We start from the raw sequence: 21,200 nt of genomic DNA on the forward strand, positions 1-21,200 counted from the left end.
ATTCATCATAGATATTAAAATGTATTAGTGTAATATTCTTAAAACCATACCCTCTCTGGTTTTTTTTTTGTTTGTTTGTTTTTTTTAGGCGAAAGCAAGTAATAACTAATCTGTTTTTCAATATTTGTTTAAATACAGTGAATCAGGTTAGGACACAATTCAGAACTTATTCAAACGGTATCATGATCAAACTACCTGTAATATAAAAACTTTGAAAGTATAGCCTTATGGTACCAGTGTTCTTTACTTTTCTTCTTCCGTTGCCACTTCTGATCTATTAGTCTTTGGTAGAATTCTTTTAGCCAGGTCCAATCCCCTGTCTAAGCAGGATAAATAAATGTGTAACAAACACTTCAGCTAAAACTAGATCATAACAACTAGATCAAATATTTAGTTAAAAATAAACATCCCACATAAAACAGAACAGCATGTTTTTAAAATAAATATTATCTATTGAAATATATTTAAATTCCTACACCTGTACCTTCAGAGGTAAACTATGAAATAATTTAATCTATAGACACATGCCACAGTAAGACACTGAGTAACAGATTTGTGAAATAGACAAGCAAGTTATTAAAATGAGAAGGTGGAAAGACATAGTGCCTTCGCCTGACCTTTCATTGACGGTATCTGACCTTTCACTGAAGTTGGTGTTTTTTCTCCAATTGCTACAAATGATAGCACACCATGTCCTTAGCAATTCTGACACAGATGCCACACTTTAGCTGACAACACTGTATTTGAAATAAATACACCATGTGGCCAAGAATGTTCAAAAAAAGAGTAACCTGGGATGATCTCATGAAGAGCTCCTGAATATCTAATTCATCCAGTAAAAGGGTTCGTCCAATACGGTGTACTGCCATGCTTACATGTGACTTGCTATATGGTATCTTCAGGAGTTTTTTAATGTTCTTGTAGGGGGAAAAACAAAAAAAAATTATATCCCCCATAACCACACAGAATTACATGATTCTTCAAACATGATGAACACAAATATACAGCCAGCAAAAAGCGCTATCACTTTTTGCATAAGATTCTTATAAATCATTGACTTTTAGGCCTTCAGTCAGCTCTCCAACACTGCTTGTTAGAACTAGCTTTTCAGCAAGGTCTCTTTGTGCCTCTTTTCACTGATTGACATGAAGCACATCTTCAATTTTCCTTCTTACGCTTCTTTTCACTTTTCTGCCCAGCTGTTATACATCGGGCTGCCCCAAAGGGTTAGGCAAGCATTTACCGGACTGGGTCTGTCACCTGCCTAGAAAATGAAGCCACTGCCTGATATGTTCCAATTAATACAGAAGATGTGGACTGTTAAAAGCAAAAGACTTCTAACTTCAAGTAATTCACTGCTTGCCTGTAAAGTTGTAATAGTAAAGTTAAGCACTCATCTTTCAGTTTGAATGATCATTCCTATGTAAATAGTAAATTGTTAAAAAACAACCCCACCCCAAAAACCCCCCCATCAAAGTCTGATATCAGCTGTCACCACACAAATTACCACCAGTCAGATTACTACTATTTTAACTATAGTTTCCTTTCCTTATTATTTCTGAGCAAATCAGGACTCCATTGTACCAGGATGGAAAAAAACCAAAAACAAACAAATGAACAAGACCTTCTACCCCCCCCCCCCCAAATATACAACAGATAATATATGGCTACAGACATACAGGAGGCACAAAGGAAATTATTAAAGCAATACTGCTCAGCAAGGTGGGTAGTAGTCTCTGAGCTCAAGCAGGCTAGCAGTTACCAATTTTTTGTAGGTATCACAAGGTAAAAGGGGAGCTGGAGAGATTAAGAAGGCATTTGAAGTAGGATAATGATAGCTTTGAGAGTGTTTGCAAGAAATGCCTCCAAAAACACAGGGCATGAAAGAATACATGAAGTCATTTTGCCTGAAAAATTTAACAAATGGATGATGAAGGTTGATATGGAAGTTGATCAAAGGTGGCAACTGACATTTTGTTACAGAACAAAAATAAATGATGAGGGTCATGGGGGGGAGGGAAGGGGGGGCAGAATTCCAGGTTTAAATGCTATTGCATAGTACCACCACTGAAAGAAAGAAAGGTTATCTACATTCCAATTATGTAATTAAAATATACTAAACTCAAACATTAGATTTTTCAATGTAAGCATAAGTACAATCCATTCCCTAAAGATTCTCCCATAAATATTGGATTTCTGAAAGCCTTTCAATACATGTTTGCAGACAACTGACATCTTGTGATAATGTTCCTGCAAGAGTAACAGAAGATAGCTGTCATAAGCAAAGGATCTGAAAATTTATTATACCCTAATTGTCAAGATAAAAAGCAGGGGGCTTCATCTTCAGTTGATACTCTCATACAGCCAAATCAACACTCATGATTTCCTGCTCCCTTATCCACCTGGTCAAATTATGGCTATAGGGAACATGATGAGGAGTTAAAATACATTTTAAAGCAAAAATACATGCTTTGAAAAAAAAAAAAAAATCATAGGAAATTCTTTGTGCATGTGAAAAGGAACCTTGAAGATAGAATGCCTTAAAAAAAAAAAACAGAAAGAAAAAACCCACAAATTTTACTCATAATTATAAATTATGAATTTAGTCTAGGAGGATACAGATTCTTTGAGGAGTTAGGTTCATAACCCCCCTGCAAAAGGAGAGTGTGTGAAATATATTTTGGTTACATATCCTTGGAAACATCTGCAACGGATTAGAGAGATGCTCCAGCTGTTTGCTATGGCTTTAATTTCAAAGGACACTGCTTCTTCAATCAGCTGTGTAGGACTGTGGTTATGCTCCGACTGATTCGAGAAGTAGTGGCTTATTCATTCAGCCATCCACTACAAATTAAACAGGATGCAAACTATTTTTGTAAAGAAAAAATGTGGGCTCTACTCTAGTAGGCCTGGGATATGCTTCTGTCCACTAGAATACTCTTGATGCTTTACCAAATATTCTCTCAATTCTCTTATTCTCTAAAATATTCAGCCTATACCACATACCACTTCATGTTCCCTGATGAACTATGCACAAAATGTTTTAGATAATACAGGGGAGTGTGCATTTTCCTGCAGCAGACACTCATATATACATCTATTTTATGTGCCATTGCACCTTGGAAGTCTAACAGTATTTCACAAATACACAGTCTTATGATCTACATTACAGGAATTTGCTATATTCACTATGACAGACCACTGCATTCAAATACTTCCTGCAGAACAAGAGTGCACAAAAGAAGATTAAAAAAACCTCCTACTTTATTTAATAGTCAAAAATCCCTTGAAATTATAAACGGATTAGTTTATTTTACCTTAATTTATCTGTTGGCAGATGTTTCATTTCTTCAAGAATGTAAACAAAGATCATTGCATTATATAAAAGAAAATTATTCTACCATAAACAGCTCCCTTAATCTAGATACTATTATGACATTTAGAATTATTGAACTATAGATTATACATACCTCAGAATCAGAAACAACATCCACATCATTCCCAATCGAGTCAATGAAGTCATATGCCATGCCAAAGCTATTTTTAAAAAAGCATTAGAAATTTAAACAACTGCACTTTGACATTGAAAATATAACAGCTTGTTCTGCAAAGTACCTAAAAATCTCTTACCAAGAAAAAAAAAAATCCGTTCTTTCATTTAAAAAAAGACTCCAAAGAAACAGTACTAAATATACCGGGATCAGAAAATATCACCAAAATCATTTTGCAGTGCCAAGTAGCTTCTACAGAAGCTTTAAAATGCTGTTTAAATCTAGCTGTTAGTATTTACAAGAGTCTTTTGGGAGAAGAAAAGATAATCATACAAGGACATTTAACTTCTATAATAACAGGGAGAGGCAAGTAACACTAAAATACTAGCCTGTATTAAGCAATATTTACCATAATGGAACAAACATTCATCTTCCAAAATAAATTCTCAAAACTGACTAGATAAATCCAGTTTCCTTACAAAAAGAGAGCTGCTCTCTTGATCTAATAAAATGCAAGTTTTTATATTCTTTTAAACGTCGATTACTTTCCATAAAACTAGCTCAGCAAATAAAAAGCTCCATTTTAATACATTCAGCATCCTTACATGTTTGTCTGACTTTATTTGAACTTCAAATTTAGTGTTACTTCAAATAACTTAGTATTTAGTAATATACTAAAGTTAGTATTATTTTTGTATCTGAAATGCTAAAATTATACACTTTTATAACTTGTTTGACCAGGAGCAGCCTTCAAGACAAAACTGGTTCAAGATTTGCACTCAAGGGACACATCTAGACACGCGTGGACATGCAATATGTGGCGCCACACACACTGCACATGCAGGCATTCCCCGTGCTGCTACCCCGTGCTCCAGTAGCTGGCCAGGCTCCCTGCTGCAGGAGCACTGTAACTGCAGCTCTCGGAGGCCCCCAGGGACCCAGACAAGGCTGCTGGGGCCAGTACAGTTGCTGGCCCCAGCCTCTCCTACCACACCTGAAGCAATTAGGCACGTGACAAAGTACACATGTAGGGATGTGCCCTGAGACACAGAGTAGTGGCACAAATATGTGCCACTGCTTTCTATATCCCTGGAAATGCACACTTCTGCACTTGAGGATGCGTCCAAGGTGCCCTGCTATTGTTTCCTTTAGCTACCATACTCCTTTACCCATAAATTAGTCACTCTCAATTTGCAAATTTCCAAGTTGACAGGCAATTCCTGAGTAATGAATGATACAGAGGATACAAATATTTCCATACTATTATCCTACATGTTCAAAAACAGAAGTAATAGGCAAATGAGCCTATTTGATTGCTACCATCTAAATACAGGAGATTAGTCAACATGGAGAGTTTGATGGGTCTTGATCTAGTTGACAATATACACATCACAAGAGCTATCACTGTAATTGGCATCCTTGTTTATCTGCTGTGGGGAGGAGAGAACCAGCAGCAGTAATAGAAATAACATAGGATGGGGGAAATCAGTACTGATATCTCTGGGTTACACCCAACACTATGGCATTTTAACCTGGCATGGTGCATAATCAATACCTACTAACTGACCTGTTTTTTTTTATACATAAAAGAACTATTATAGGTAAAAACTGAACTATTAACTGTTCTAAAAAGAAGAAATTAGACAAAAACTTGAGAGGCAATATCATTTCACCTTTTTCACATTTATTAATAATTTTGCATCCCAAAATATTTCTGCAAACTGCACACTGTGAAAGAAATGTCTTTGCTGAACATTCAGTTCTAGGTTTTACTCTTAAAAGTTCAGTTGTGGGGGAGTGGGAACAAACAATCCTACGACTCTTTTACCTTGAAAATGGTTTGCTTTTCTTGTTGTTGCCAAGAATAGTTGTTCCTGCTGGTCCCAGTTTGGCACTTTCACGTAACCAGTTGGCAGGTGGAAGTTTCAAATCAGTCTTCTCTTGAAGACGAGCAAATGCTGCTTGTGGTGGTGCAGAGGAATATTTCACCACAGCACTGCTTTTTACTTCATTACCTCCAAAAAATACTACTGATCCCTAGTTTGAGAACAGAAAACAGAGAGTCCTTAAATTTACAAAATAATTTTAATAAAAGCTACTAGGTTTTCCTTAATATCCATTCAATTATGTTTAGTGACTGTATTAAGACTACAATTGGAAATAGAACATTCTTTCTGACACCTAACATTTAAGACCCAGTCCTACAGACTTACATACCTACTACCCATCCCACACTACAATAAATTCCATGGACTCCGACGGTAATCTTAACACATGCTTAACTCAATGTACTTTGAGAAGCACTAAAGTCAGTAGAATTCCCTATAGTATATGAAATTAAGCAAACCTTGAAAGACAGCATAAGCTACTAAGCCTTACATTGACGGAAAGGTATTAAATGAAATGATTTTGTCAGGAAACACCAGTTAAGACTGAAATCCCCTTCTTTTACTCTATCCCTTATGATTACTTACAATTTCTCAAATACAATAGCATATACAACTTTCTCCCTCAATAATCAAAGATATGTTAGCAGGCAACCACTGATCCTTCTGGATCATGGTGTATGCATGGGAGGTCACCAGGACCTTCAAGGAGTACAGGTTTCCCTCGCTTTATGCTTCATAGACATTCGGGGTGGAAGGGACCCCGGAGGATCATTGAGTCTATCCCCCTGCCCCAGGGGCAGAAAGTCAGCAGGGATCATAGGATCCCAGCAAGATTAGCATCCAAATGGGTCTTGAAGGCGTTCAAAGTGGGTGCTTGAACCGCCTCTGGCAGCAGTCTATTCCAAACCTTGGGGGCTTGGAGAGTAAATAAGTTCTTCCTTATGTCCATCCTGAATCGGTTGCGGCGGAGTTTGTGACATTTTGATCTTGTCATCCCTTGGGGCACTCTGGTGAACAGACATTCCCCCAGATCCTGATGAGCACTCCCGATAAACTTATAGTTGGCCACCAGATCACCCCTGAGCCTGCACTTTTCTAAGCTGAAGAGTCCCATGGCTCTCAGCCTCTCATCATAAGGTCTGTTTTCCTGACCTCTGATCATGCGCATAGCTCTCCTCTGCACCCTCTCAAGCTTCTCCACAGCCTTGTTGAATTGTGGAGCCCAAAACTGGATGCAGTACTCCAGCTGTGGCCTCACCAAGGCCAAGTACAAAGGGAGAATGACGTCCCGGGATTTGCTTGAGAAGCATCTATGGATGCAAGCCAGCATTTTGCTCGCTTTACTAGCGGCAGCATCACACTGAAGGCTCATGTTCATTTTGTGGTCAATCATGACCCCCCACAGTCCCTTTCATCTGTAGTGCTAACCAGCGTAGCACTGCTTTGCCTATAAGCATGCTGCAGGTTTTTCCTCCCAAGGTGGAGAACCTTGCATTTTTCAGTGTTGAACACCATCAGGTTCTCATCCGCCCATTTCCTGAGCCTGTCAAGATCTGCCTGGATCACCCTCCTATCCTCAGGTGTGGATGCTTTACCCCAGAGTTTGGTGTCGCCAGCAAACTTGGCCAGCCCGCTTCTGACACCAATGTCCACAAGATGTTAAACAGTATAGGCCCTAGGACAGCCTTGAAGGACCCCACTGGTGACCGCGCACCAAGACGACTGGCTTCCGTCCACCACCACCCTCTGGGTCCTACCGCAGAGCCAATTCCCCAGCCAGCAGATTGTGGTGAGGTCGAGGCGGCAGTTGGCCAGTTTTGCCAAGAGGTAAACATGGGATACCAGATCAAAGGCTTTTTTGAGGTCAAGATATATGATATCAAGCTCTTCCCCTTTGTCCAGGTGATAGGTTACCTGGTCATAGAAGGAAATGAGATTGGTCAAGCAAGACCTACCAGCAACAAACCCATGCTGGGTATCCCTCGGGATATTGCCGTCAGCTAGTCTGTTAAGGATGGCCTCTTTGATAATGTTTTCCAAGACCTTCCCCAGGATAGAGGTCAGGCTGATGGGCCTGTAGTTTGCCAGATCTACTTCCCTCTCTTTCTTGAAGATAGACACAACATTGGCCTTCTTCCAACCATCGGGTACTTCACCAGAGCACCAGGAGCTCTCAAAGATCAGATGGCTGAGCTATGATGCTTGCCAGCTCCTTCAGTACCCTTGGGTGTAAACCATCAGGGCTGGCTGACTTGAAGGTATCCAGCCTGTCAAGGTATTCCTTCACGAGGTCAGCATTGACGGGGGGGTAAGGAATCTCCCTCACCTGGGCCTCCCTAACCCACAGTGGTGATGTACGTGCGTTCCAGGAAAACAGCACGTAACTCGAATTCCCATAAAGGGAACCCACTTTACAACGTAACAAATAGGGATATGTTCCAAGACCTTGACGGTATTGACCCCCAGACCCATTTCTACCACTTATACAAGACAATTTTGGTACTCGCCAACAGCAGACAGTACATACAAGCACAGGATGCTATCATAATGGGGATGGCAACTACAGACACTCGTGTCACAGACAGTGACCAAAGAGCACAGATCCACACAGGAGACTATATTTTAGTATGCGTCACTCCCACCATGCACCACACAAAGCAGCTGACTGCAGGCTTCCACTGCACTAACTGCATAAGAGTGAATTTACCTTGCATATAACGAGTTTTTGGTATAAAAAGGGTCATCACATAAGAGCAATTTTGCACATACAGAACCCGCAAAGGAGGGAAACCTGTATGCCTAGGCAGGTGTATGGAGAATTGGATGCTGACCAGACCTTCCATCCCCTCCTTTAAACCATTGAGACAGAATCCACAGGCTAGACCGAATCCGGGCATTCAGTGCCTCGATGCTTGTCATTATGTGTGTGTCCAGGAATCAGACCCACGTCTCCCACATGGTGGGCACAGAGTCTGCCAATGGTAAATATATAATAACAATCTTGGGATACTGTGCCCTATAGTTTACGGAAGTTATTTGCATGACAAATGCAATGTGGAACACTTGCCTGATGTAGAAGTGAAAAGCAGTTTGCCAACATAAATTAATTCTAATTCTACTTTAGATACTGTACTTTAGTCTATGTAAGTGTACTCCTACTCTCACAATTAAAAACAAGTTAGACAATTTTAGCTATTATGGACTGTACTAAGGTAGTGTGCTTACACTACTAGTTTATATGACAAGGCTTCCAAAATGTTTTATGCTTATGTTTGCCCTGCAAATCACTGTAGTAATTCCATCATGGCTGATATGGGTAACAAGGAATACCAACATGTTGCAGAATAGCTGAACACCAGAATAAAAAGAAAACATTAATCAGAACAAGTATGATTTATGGATATTTCATCACTCTTACCAAAAAAAACAAAAATATCATGACATTCTGGTGTTCAGCTGGGGGGTTTTTTGGTTTTTTTTACCAGGTCAACTGCTCATGGAAACAGCAAAGCAGCCTTGTCAGGCCACAGTTAGTAAATAACTGACCAAGGACCAGAAGACAAGCCATAAAGAAGATAAATCTACTCTTCTGCAATCTCAAAAATGAATTGATTAACAAGATCTTGATTAAAGTAAAGATAACCAAATGATTAACAGACTGGAGTCAGACACCTAAAAATAAAGAGCTTTAGCTATAGGGGTGCACCAACAGAGATTTTTGGGGAGGCCGATACCGACGGCTGATTATTAATGAGCCATATAGGCCGATACTGATCCGATTGCCGATATGCAGCCTGGCACCTTAGACAGCAGCATCTGGCTAGCTAGTCTGTTGGGGATGGGGGGGGGAGGCAGGGAAGGGGTATGGGGGTACAAATTGAGGCCCCTGCAGTGAGGGAGTGAGGTTGGGGCTGGAGCTTCCCAGCTAGGGCAGAGCAGAACTGGAGCCATGAGCAGCTCATCCAGGGGGTGTGAGGAGGTGGGGGGACAGCTCCCGCAGGGGCCTGGATCTGCCCACCCCCACCCCTTCCCTCCAACAGACTTACCAGATGGATGCTGCCCTCCAAGCTGCCCAGCTCACTGCGTGCATGCTATGGCCGTGCATACACATGCAGCATTTATCCACATTCATCAGCCATATCAGCCAAAAAAAGCCAATTGCCAATGATGCCAATTTTCCTTGCATTGGTGCCGATATGATATGGACCAATGCATAGGTGTGCCTTTACTTAGCTAAGTTGATCCCTCGACCCCTTTTCCAGGGCCACTAAAATCTGGTTCCATCCAGTTCAAAAAGTTCCAGTGAAACAAAGATATATATATAAAACCAATCAGAGATCAATTATTAGCACATCAAATCAACCATCTATAAATACGGGCCTGGCAACAAACTGGAGCTTTCCCAAAGCTCAGCAGGAAAAAACCAACTGAGCACAATTCCCCAGGAAAACAGAGATGCCCAACCAGCAGACCGTTCTTCCTGAATCCAAGGCTGTGTAAGCATTGCCTTTATTAGTACCAATAAAGTCTTTGCTATTGTGTATCCTAATAAAGCTTTCGAGTTGCGACTAGAATGGTCTCATTGATCAATCAATCTTGCTCCTCACCCCAAGTCCAATCCAAAGGTAACAGACTCCACCTGCTAACCGGACAGTACGCACAGAGCCAAGTTCAGTCAGTCTCCAGACGTCTTTGCTCTTACGATGAAAGAGAAATTGAGGATCAGTACAAAATGTTCTGGATTAAGAAGGAAGTGGATGATCGAGACCTCCTCTATAATTAGACACAGGAAAGTGATTACCCACGTCTTCCCTGCAACTAACATCTCCATAAAGTAGACTCCAGGGGATTCAGTTGAACTCCATGCTCATCCCAAGGCACAAGGCTGTCACACAGATGACTGCTGTTTATTTTAGTGCGCTTTATCATCAACCAATTTAAAACAGAGTAAGTCACAGCATACCCTAATCTCAGGGGAAGTTCTCTCTCACAACTCCCGTTAAACAGGACAGTGTTATTTTTCCCTTTTATAGATGAGACAATGGAAACGGAGAACAGTTACGCGATAGGGGAGCTCGCCGAGCAACTGTTCACCAGGGCACCCGAGGGGAAAACCAGGAGTAACGGCCACAAACTCCAGCAAGACCGATTCAGGCTGAACATTAGGGAAAACTTTTTCACAGTTAGCGTCCAGACTGTGGAGTCAGCTCCCGCCAAAGGCGGTGCAATCGCCTACCCAGGAGATCTTCAAGAGGAAACTGGACAGTCCCCTCGCTGGGGTCACCCGACCCCCGTCGTCTTTCCTACTTGGAGCAGGGGGCTGCACCCCACCATCTGTCGAGGTCCCTTCCTCTGAACCGATGAATTTCCCGAAGTCACCCTGTCAGAGCCCGAATCCAAGCGAGACTAGCGAGCGCCTCTGCGCTCACACCGGGGCTGCTCCCACTCCCACTCCCCCTCACCGACACGCAACGCGCCTGCAAGCGCACACGGCGCTCCTCGACTTCTGTCGGCCCCCCTGACAGGCCCGAGGCACCCTCCGGCAACACCAGCTCTCCCCTTCCCGTGTTTTGTGTCCGGAAAAATAACCCCCCAGAGCCGCAAAGCAGCGGCGAGAGACCACGACGGGTCTGCCCCTGCTCCAGCCGCCGGGGCGCGGCACGCCAGGGCACCTCGCGGGAAGCGCCGGGGACCGAGGCTGACTCTGCAGGTACCTGCTTGGGCTCCTCAGGGTCCCCCTGGGGCGGGGCGGTCCCCCCCGGGTCGCCGGCCTCCGCCATCCCCTCCTCCTCCTCGCCCTGCAGCCCGGGGGGGCGCCGCCAGCACCCCGCGGCCGGGCACGGGGACCGGGCGGCCACGTTCTCGCGAGACGTCGCGGAGGGTGGCGCTGGAAAATGACGTCAGGCGCCGGGGGCGGGGAACAGCCTTCACTGGCCGAGGGCGGGGGCGGCGGAGAGCTGCGCTCGGGTCAGCGTGTCTGGTGCTTCCTGCGTCCGGGGGGCACCAGGTCGCCGACGGGGAGGTCCCGAGCCAGTGGCGCCTCCAGGGGGTGCACGTGCACCCGTGTGCACCCCCTGCGTATTTGGGGTCAGACTGGTATGGACTCAGGGGGCAGGGGTGGGGTTTACCTTCCTCTGCAGCACCTGGGACCTCTTGAGTGTATATTGACAACATTTTATCGAAGCAGGACGTTGGCTGCTGTGGCTCCTCTGTTTGACCTCTGGCAGGGTGGGGTGTTAGGGCTCTGTTGTGCCTGGGTGGAGGGTAGTCTCGTGGAGAGTTGAGATCAGTGGCTCCCAAACTTTTTTTTTACCGTAGACCAGCATGGGAGTGGGACGGGGTGCGCAGACCTGGCTGCCTCCCTCCCTCCCGGGGCTGCCCCACTACCTAGCACTGTGACTGCCAGCGGTGGCAGCCACTCGCCTGGGTGGACAGACGGGAGTCCAAGCGGGGGGGCTTGTGCTACGACCCGGCAGCCAACCCTGGTACCAAGCTGTGGCCCAGTGGTTGGGACCCTCTGGTTTGTATGGGACGGTTTGGATAGGGATGATGCTGCCCCAGGGAGGGAGTTGGACTAAATGACCTCGGGAGGTCCCTTGCAGACCTACTTGTGCTATGGGTGTGTCTACACGTGCATTAGATCCGGGAGCACTTTACTCGCAAGTAAACGCTCCCGGGATCGGCATCTACATGTGTAGGGAAGCGGGAACAGATTTGCTGCTAATGGCAGCAAACTGCCCTTGCTTCCTGGGGACTTGCAATGGGCCCCTGCCACCACCAGGGGAAGCTCTAGGCTCCCCTGGGGTGCTAGCCCAGGGGCTGGTAGGGAGCACCAGGCTAGGAGACGGCTGTCTCCAGGGTGGGGCTGGAACATTGCTTCCTGGCCCTGGGGTGCAGCCTGCTGCCAGGGTGGGGACAATGCCCCCCTGCCCTATCAGCAGGGAGTTCCCAGCCCTGACTCCCTGCTCAGAGCAGGGGACTTGGAAAGAGTTGCAGGGGATGGCTAGGTCCCAACTCCCTGCCCCAATCTGCTGGTAGGGCAGCTAGCAGCAAGTCTGGCTGGGCAGGGATTCCCAGCTATAAGGATCTCCTAGCCTCCATCTCCAATCACAATGGCGAAGCAGGGGCTGAGAGATAAGTATCTCTTGGGTCCCGCTCCCTGATCGCGATCTTGGAGCATAGATATAGGGTCGGAGCATGTAGATGCACATACTTACTGCCCAGTAAACTATGCTTTGCAGTAAAGCGTCTCATGCTGACTCTAATCTTCAAACTTGTCAGCTTTTTATCCATATTTCAGTACAAAACAATTTTAGACAACTGTCCTGCTCCAACTGGAAAAGCTCCTGGAATATAATGATTTTAGCACCAAATGGGTGTCCACTTGTTTCACTGGCAGTTAGAGACTGGGATTTTCCTCGGGAAATAAAATCAAGACATAGTTAGATTTTTAATTCAGAAGAAATCTATGGCACTTTGTAGAGAGTCAGAAGGAGTAGATATGAATAATGAAATATTCATAAGAGGAATTAATGTCCATAATACAGATGAATACTCGAGGCAATATAGATAAATGTACTGGGTAATATTTAAATTGCCAATTGTTTGCGAGGTAAAACTCAAGACTGGTAAAAGTATCCGACTAGCAGGGATCCTGGTTTTCTGTGATTTAAAAAAATCCCCACTTTTCAGTTAAAAAAAAAAGTAACCCTAAATCCACATTTTCCATGATTTAAATGAAACACCACTAATATATGGATAGCTATATAGTGGTGTTTCATTTTGATCATGGAAGAATGTGGATTTGGGTAACTTTTTTGTAGCCGAAAACTGAGGATTTTTTTAAATCGGAGAAAACCAGAAACACTGCTGGTTAGTAACATTGGTATAAATGGATTTATGCGTTATTGCACTATGCTATGCTATCAATAACAAATCAGTTCAAATATTTTTTCTGATCAAAAGAAAGTTGTGTAGGCATAGAAAGTAAATAGTTTATGCCAAACGTATTAAAATATTCTAGACTTAATTAAAAATTTTACATGCTGTCTTGAGCTATATACACACATTACTATAACATCTGAGATGTAAAACCTATAGGATGAATTTGACAAGCGTTCAAATATGATGTTTAGAAATGAAATATAATTTTCTATTATAAATATTTATCTTCCATTTATTTGCTGTCTGTTTACAGCACATTTTGCCAAGTTGTCATTAATATCAGTATTGACTTCCTTGGAGTTACTCCAGATATGTACACCTACGTAATTGGAAGCAGAATGTTTCTTTGTGGTTGCAAGAAAACAAAGAAAAGACACCACTGTAGCCATTCAGCATCCTAATGAGTAATTATTGAACATCCCTGGATAGCATGGAGTCTGTAAAAGAAAGAAGTAATAGCTTAAACTTTGGGCAAGCAGGTCATGAACTAGATCTCAAAAAGATAAGCCTCCAGAAATTAGAGGAATTGAGAAATGCTTTCATAACAGTTACGATCAATTTTCAGATATGAGCCTCATGCCCTAATCTTGCCAAGGTACCTATGCTTTAGCTAAAATATACAGTATTGAGTCCCAGGTGACCACATCTGAACATGTGCTTCAGGGGATAGAAACTAATGACAGAAACACGTGAACAAGTACAGCCTTCACTGTCTTCAGCTAATCCTTTCCATCACTTCCTTAGTCCTGAAAATAATGTCAGTTATCTTCACAGCCTTCTAGGGTGTTCCCAGTATGTGTAGATATTAATATAGTTTATTACACTCAAGGTTAAGGTGCCAACAGATTCACAAATGTGCTTCAAAACTTGTCACTCTCAAGGTCTACAGTAGGTTTCAACCAAGCCTTCGTTGTCTGGAGCAACTTGTTTTTCATGTCTGACTTTCACATCAGTGCCTGTGGCTGTGATAAAACCAATTCCTCTGAATCATTTACTCGTTCTGGGACTTGTAATAAACAGCATCTATGGGATTCTAAGCACCGGGACTAATAGTATCCAAATAATTGCTCTTACCCGTAGTTATCAGAACATTCTACATTTCTACCTTAATAGTATAAAAAAGGATCAATTTAAGTTAGTTTGTGGTCTCTGGAGTAAAGCCTTAAGGCAGCAGTTCCCAAACTGTGGGTCACAACCCCAAATGGGGGTCACAATATCAGTGAATGGGGTAGCGATGAACAGGGATCTGGTGGGGGAACAGGTGATGCATTGGAGGGGTGGGGACATGGCAGAGGGACAGAGGAGCAAAAGCAAGGCAGCAGAGGAGGGGATGGGTGATACAGCAGAGAGGGCATGTGCTCCCCGCCTTGAGAATCCTGCACCCAAAGCAGGGCGTGGGGCTGCAGCCAGGCTGGACCAGCTCTGAGCAGGAGCCGCCTCCACACCCTAGTGGGTGGGCCGTGGCATGGGAGGAAGTGCCACACTGCCATAACTGCCAAGGTGAGGTCCAGCAGCATGAAGCTGTGCCTCTGCTGCTGCCCAGCAGGCAGGGGGCTCCTCAGGTGGCAGACATGGTGCAGTGCTCCCTCCCACACCAGGTCCCTTCTGCTGGGCTGCAGGGACCCCTGGGGGGAGGGCAGCAGGGTGGGGAGCCCCAAGCCTGCAACAGGCAGCCCACATCCTCCCCTCCCTCAAAGGCCCTGCTCTGGCCATGCCACCTACAAGGGAAGGGGCAAGGGAGCTGGGCTCTGCTCTGGCCACAGCAGCCACTGCCTCCCATGAGTGGCATCCAGGGCTCAGGGACTGATGTGGGAGGCAGGGGGCTGTGAACCCTGGTCCTGGAGCACCTGGGGAGGCAGGCTGCAGGTGGGTGCAAAGTAAGGGGCACCTAGGGGATGGAGGGCTTTGAGGTGTGAGTGTGGGGCCATGCTGAGGAAATGGGGTCATGACAAGGAAAAGTTTGGGAAGCATTCCATTAAGGTATGGTGATATAAAAGGATTTGGAAATCAGAAATTCAACAGTTTAAGCAACTACAAACAGCAGACTTTTGTACAATTATTTACATTTTCTCTTTGGTTAATGCAGCTAGTATTTAAAATAACACGCTCTGTATCCTTTTGTTTGTAATTTATAAGATGAGATGTTAGAAATTATTAGGGGCTCTGTACTTTCCTCTAACAAGTGGCTTGTGCTTCTCTGAACCATTTATATTTACCTAATAAAAGTGTAAATATTTGCCATCATGACATTTAATGCTCTTTTAAGCTAGCCTTGTCTCTATGCAGTTAGTAAAACAAGCCCCCTCAATTACTATGCAAATATTATTCTCTTAATACAGGTTTCCCTCGCTTTATGTGGTAGATGCATTCCTGAAAAACTGTGCATAACTCAAATTCGCATAAAGGCAACCCACTTTACAAGGTAACAAATAAGGATATGTTCCAAGACCTCGACTGCATCGACAGCAGGTAAGTCTTCTGGGGCAGGGCGGTGCTGGGCTCTTCCCGGCAGGGCGCTGGGCCAGGCTGCGCTTGGGGCGAGCAATAGCAGCGGCACTGGGAGGGGGGCTACGGGGAGACTGCAGCCACCCCAAAATTCACTGTAGCTCCCATCCCAGTGCCACCACCACATGCCTCAAGCACAGCGTGGCCCACTCCCACTGGGAAGAGCCCAGCCCTGGTGAGCGGGGCCTCGATCTGCCCCACCACCAGTGGTGAGGGAGGGAGTGGAGCTGGGCCTGGGGTTAGGGCAGGGCAGGGCAGGGGGCACGGCTCCTGCTGTTATGGGCTGCTGCTGTAGGCTGGGGGCCGCGCTGGGCTCTTCCTGGCAGGGGGTTGGGCAGCGCTGCACTTGGAGTGGGCAGCAGTGGTGCTGGAAGGGGGTGGGGTTGGGAGGCCATGGTGAATTTTGGGATGGGTGCAGCCCCACCCCCATAGCCCTCTCCCAGCACTGCCCATCCTCAATGCAGCCCAGCCTAGCCCCTGCCAGGAGGATCCTGGCGTGGCCCCTAGCCCACAGCAGCAGCCTGTAGCAGCAGGACCTGCGCCCCCCACCCCACACCCAACAATCAGGGCAGGTGGTGGCAGCGCTGGGAGGGAGATTATGTGGGGGCTGCAGCCACCCCAAAATTTGTTGTAGCCCCCCATAGTCTCCCTTCCAACACCACCGTCATCCACTCCGTGTGCAGCACAGCCCAACCCCCCTGCCAGGAAGAGCCCGGCCCCAGGATCTGGAGTGAGTGGGGCCTTGATCCGCCCCCACCCCCACCAGTGGTGAGGGAGAGAGTGAGGCTGGGGCCCAGCCCATAGCAGCAGGAGCTATGCCACCCATCCTGCACCCCACCCTGACTGTACAGAGCCTGCTTCTGCCCCAGCCCCACTCCCTCCCTCACCACCGGCAGGGGTACAGATCGAGACCCCATTCACCCCAACCCCTGTTCCTACCTGTGGCCCACTCCCTCCCTCGCTCCTGGGGCCTCGATCTGCTGTCCTGCCAACAGCCCTTTCCCCTGCCCCCACGTAATTACCTGCTGCTGATCACATAAGAGTGAATTTACGTCACATATAATGAATTTTGGGTATAAAAAGGGTCATTGCATAAGAGCAAATTCACATATACAGAACCCACATAAAGTGAGGGAAACCTGTAGTTTAGAAGATAGGAAGGAAAAGTGCTTAGTGCCTAAATTAATCAGAAATAGTGGATTCTCTTATAGCTTTGCCACAGATTTTCACTTCTGTCTCTCAGTGGGCATGTCTACACATGCTATTAATACACATTAGGCTTTCTGCACAGTAAAATACTGCGCAGTAAGCATTCCCAGGAATGTATCTACACATGTGCCCGCTTGGACACAGATTTGTGCCCAATGGCAGCAGCCCATCCAGGGTTGCTCCTGCCCAGCTCTTCCTCCCTGCACCAGCCAGAGGGAGCTCCATGCTCCAGGTGGGTCTGGGAGAGCTGTGCCAGCTGCAGGAGCAGCTGTCTCTCTCAGCCCTGTGCACGTGGGGACCCATCAACATGTACACAGAAGTGGGAGAGCTGTGGGGCTGCAGGGGCAGGTGCTTCTCAGGCCTGTGCACATGGGGACCCTGGCAAAATTGCTCCTGGTCAGCATCTACATGTGTTGTGCTGTGCAGTAGCTACCACACAGTTAATCTACTACCTATATCAACAGGTAGTAACCAGCCATGCAGTCGATTAATTTACTGTGCAGTGAATGCAGCACTTGTAGATGGTGATGCTTTACTGCACAATAGATTAGTCTATCTAATGTAGGCCTGCCCAGTTTCTCAAATTAGCAGAGAGGCTTTTCTGTTGACTGACTACTATTCTTCAGTCCCACTCTCCTTAAAAATTGTGAAATGGTGCTAAACTAAAAACAAATGGGTTCTGTGTCTGTCTTGGATGGGGCCGCCTCTCAGTATCAAAGTAAAGTGATCCATCTGTTTCCAGGTTTTTACTAAAGAGAAATGCTGGAGATTATATACTATAGGCACTTGACAGTTTCAACACTTGCTACCTTGACTTTCTCATTGATTGCTCTTTCCTTGTAGTCTGATTTGTGCCAGTTATGATATATTATACGCAAGTTGTGATCTCAAGAGGCTATTTTCAGTAGATAGAGCCAACTAATGACAGGTTTGCTACATTTGTTCTCTAGTACAGTGTCATGAGGATTTAAAAGACTTTAGAAGTAGCATGAAAGAGAGAGCTATCTCTGAACATATTTTTACCCAATTTGGTGTTTAATTGCTATGGAAATTTTTCATCTAATTAATTAAGTCTTTCTTCATTTAAAATAAGAAGAATGTAAGTTCTATTTATTTATGAAAACTTGAATTTAGGCATTGTTTACTTGTGGCTTCAAAAACCATTTACAATAATTAATAGTATTGGCAGTTGCCTCACTATTTGTAAAACCATCAGCTCCTCCACTGCAAGTTCCAGCTTGCATGGATAATATATACTTGCAATAAAATTTCTCTAATGCAAGTGTTGAATTCAGGTGCTTTATGATGGGTAGTGTTTCTGTTTACAAGTTTCAAGGGGCAAATCCTGGCAACATGTTCACCATTTACCCACTGCAGATCCTATAGAGTCTTTTTAGCCTTGATATTTTATATCATTTTATTGCAGCAGCAATCACATAAAATTATCACAGTTTCCTCGAATGACTTTCGAGCCATTTTGCAATATTGGTTTATTATCCTCTTTTCTTAGGATTTCTGTCATTTTCTAGTTACCTGTATTTATTTTTACTTTAACAACTGAAAATACATATTGATTCACATAATCCTTCCAACACAGTGATAGGATTTTCAAGTGGCCTGGATTGCACTATGCCGCCACTTAAGTCTGACTTCAGTGATAGCTGAGTTAGGCCAACCCTGCTTTTGAAAATCTACACTATCTTTCTAGTTGACACTGTTGGTTTAATCATTCTGTTTTTCAGAAGTAAGCAGCAGAAAGTGCCAATTTTGACAAATGAATCAATCCAGCTTTCAGGCAGCTTTGCAAAATGGGTTTTGAAATAAATTGAGATCCTGAAAATGCTTGTATGTCATTTAACAAAACAATCTGGCAAATAAGTAACTTTAAGAGATTTTCCTGATCAAAAAAAGTTTCAAGATTCAGTATAAGCAATATTTTCCAGTAGGTGGTGCAAACCATCTCAGTTTGAGCACAAAATGTAATTTAAGACTGTACTGTGAAGAACATAAACGAGATTCCTCTATTGTTTTTCTCTCATTTTATAAAGAATTTTGTTTTTTTACTTCACAGGAACATGTATTTCCTGCATAGATGTCTTTTTCTTGACCTCTCCTTCCTTCTGTGCAGTCTGAGAAGTGGCAAAATTCCTACGGAAATGGAGAAAGGGTTTAGATAAATGTTAAGTTATTGTGAATTACATAAGAAAAATGGTTTGTTGTTTTTTTTAATATATTTTGTTGCATGTTTTCTTGTAAAAGAAATGTTTGAGTACTCAACAATAGTATTATTTCTATTAATGACTGTGGCTGGGTGGCAGAGAGTTTATTAGTGAACATAAAATAATCATAGAATCACACAGTTTATAATAATTGCTTTTAAATTAAATTAATAATTAAAAATGAATAAAATTAATAAAAACAAATAAGAGTAATTAAATAATAACTGCTTTTAAATTAATGTACTGTTTGTTTCTACCCTGGAGACTTGAGTTGTATTGCAATTTAGATTCTGCATAAATTGAATTTTGTAGTCATTTAGCGTTTTCATAGTAGATATTTGTCTGCATAAAGTCATCCGCAATCCCTGTTTAGGATTGGCTGTAAAGTCTGGAAGGAAGCCTTCATAATCCTGGCTGGGATGCTGGAGTAAGACCGAAACTAAACAAGTCCTAAATAGTTCCCAAGAGGATTTACATAAAGCCCACCAATTCCTCCAGAAGAGGAGATTATTAGTCCATTAATATCAGAGGCATTCTCTTAGCTTCAGTGGGCATTGGATCTGGTCCTAGTGACTGCTATGGCAATGTCCAGGCAGAATAAAGGAATTCAATAAACAACAGTCCTTTACATTGAAGTGGAGCAGTAAAGTCATTTTAGTCTTGTATGAGAGTATTAACGGTATCTGAGAAAGTGCATACATATATGACAAAGAGATAAAGTTTTGACTAATTCTTCCCGGACATATCTGCATGAGACACTTACTAGAGCTGTCTGATTAGCTACACAGTAAAGTCTCAACATCTGCATGTGTGGCCCTATTAGACTGCAGGAAACTAATTAACTCTACAAGGGCTAACCCATGGCAAATACAAGTACTATTATTTGGCAGAGTTCTTCAGTGCGCAGCAATGCACATGTAGACACAGAGGGCTGGTTGGGGCATAAGGGTGCTTCAGGGGCTGCCTGCCAGCTAGCTCCACGCTGGAGCACCTTCATGCCCAGCCAGTCCCTCCACAGCACACTGAGCCAGGTTGGAGCAGCCACAGACTGACAGGCTGAACCCCCGGGCACCCTGCCAGCTGGGGCTGCTTCGACCTGGCTCAGCATCCTGCAGTCCTGGGTGCACGTGTAAATGTGGCTCAGGAGCAATAAACTCTGGCACCTATTTATTGTTCTGTGCTAATAGCACTGTCACGGTGCAGGGTCCCCAGGGTTGGCCATGATGCCTCTAAGGCTCTGTGACAGTTTCACCTTGTGGGCGCCTTCTAGTCCCACCTGCCACATCTTGTTGGTTAAGATAATAGATAGGGATGCTGCCCTCAAGTTGCTGCACACAGTCATGGTCCTAATGGACCCCACTAAACTTTGTGGGTTCTTAGACCCCTTGCTGGGTCCTGCTCTAAGTAGGTGCTTTGTGAGACACGCCAAGCCTTATGGGCTAGTTTTGTGGCTCCAAAACTGCCCCTTTACCATATCCCATGCTTCACAGATTGTACTTAAACATTGTCCTTTTTGATGAGGCCACAGTTTAGCTTGGTCTCCTGTCATCACCAGGCTCACCACAGCCCCCAGCACCACACCCTCCCCAAATAGCCTCATCCTGGTCCACTGGATTTAAATAACAATGTAAATACAAGCTCCTGGGCTATAACATAACAGCAACAACAACATTGGAGGTCACACTCTGCCCCTTTAAGGAGGCAAGCTTCTCCCTCAACAATGTGTGCCTCCTAGCTCCAGATACTCTAGGAGCTCTTAGAGACCATTATTCTTACCAGCAACAGACTAGACAACCAAACATTTCTGCAAGAACTCCTTGCCCCTGTCAGTTCCAGCCCTGGGACTTATATGTGCTCAGGGCCCTGTTTCCTTTTGGTCAGCTGACCAGGTGCAGGTGCCAGCCAATACCCTGATTAGCCTGCTGCCAGGGCAACCTGCAGCT

The 21,200-nt window shown here is 44.5% G+C and overlaps 1 protein-coding gene and 1 long non-coding RNA gene across 3 annotated transcripts in view; one reads left to right on the top strand and one right to left on the bottom strand.

The window, feature by feature from the left end:
* EDRF1 (erythroid differentiation regulatory factor 1) overlaps positions 1-11,246 on the bottom strand; it is a 42,475-nt gene extending 31,229 nt beyond the window's left edge. The window contains exons 1-5 of one of the 2 annotated variants that reach the window (XM_006258136.4): positions 11,095-11,246; positions 5,320-5,528; positions 3,471-3,537; positions 792-917; positions 196-320 (exon numbers count right to left, since the gene is read on the bottom strand). In XM_006258136.4, the coding sequence (XP_006258198.1) occupies positions 196-320; positions 792-917; positions 3,471-3,537; positions 5,320-5,528; positions 11,095-11,160 (593 nt within the window). In that variant the 5' untranslated portion in view covers positions 11,161-11,246. The remainder of the gene's footprint in view (positions 1-195; positions 321-791; positions 918-3,470; positions 3,538-5,319; positions 5,529-11,094) is intronic. The other variant, XM_019482852.2, reaches the window with a different exon arrangement.
* Positions 11,247-11,329: 83 nt separating this feature from the next.
* On the top strand, positions 11,330-19,492 carry LOC109282073 (uncharacterized). The gene is made up of 3 exons (XR_002088955.2): positions 11,330-11,476; positions 15,664-15,793; positions 19,110-19,492. It is a non-coding gene; the product is annotated as an uncharacterized LOC109282073 (long non-coding RNA).
* Positions 19,493-21,200: the final 1,708 nt, after the last annotated feature.

This window comes from Alligator mississippiensis, chromosome 6, assembly GCF_030867095.1.
Source record: "Alligator mississippiensis isolate rAllMis1 chromosome 6, rAllMis1, whole genome shotgun sequence".
NCBI lineage: Eukaryota > Metazoa > Chordata > Crocodylia > Alligatoridae > Alligator > Alligator mississippiensis.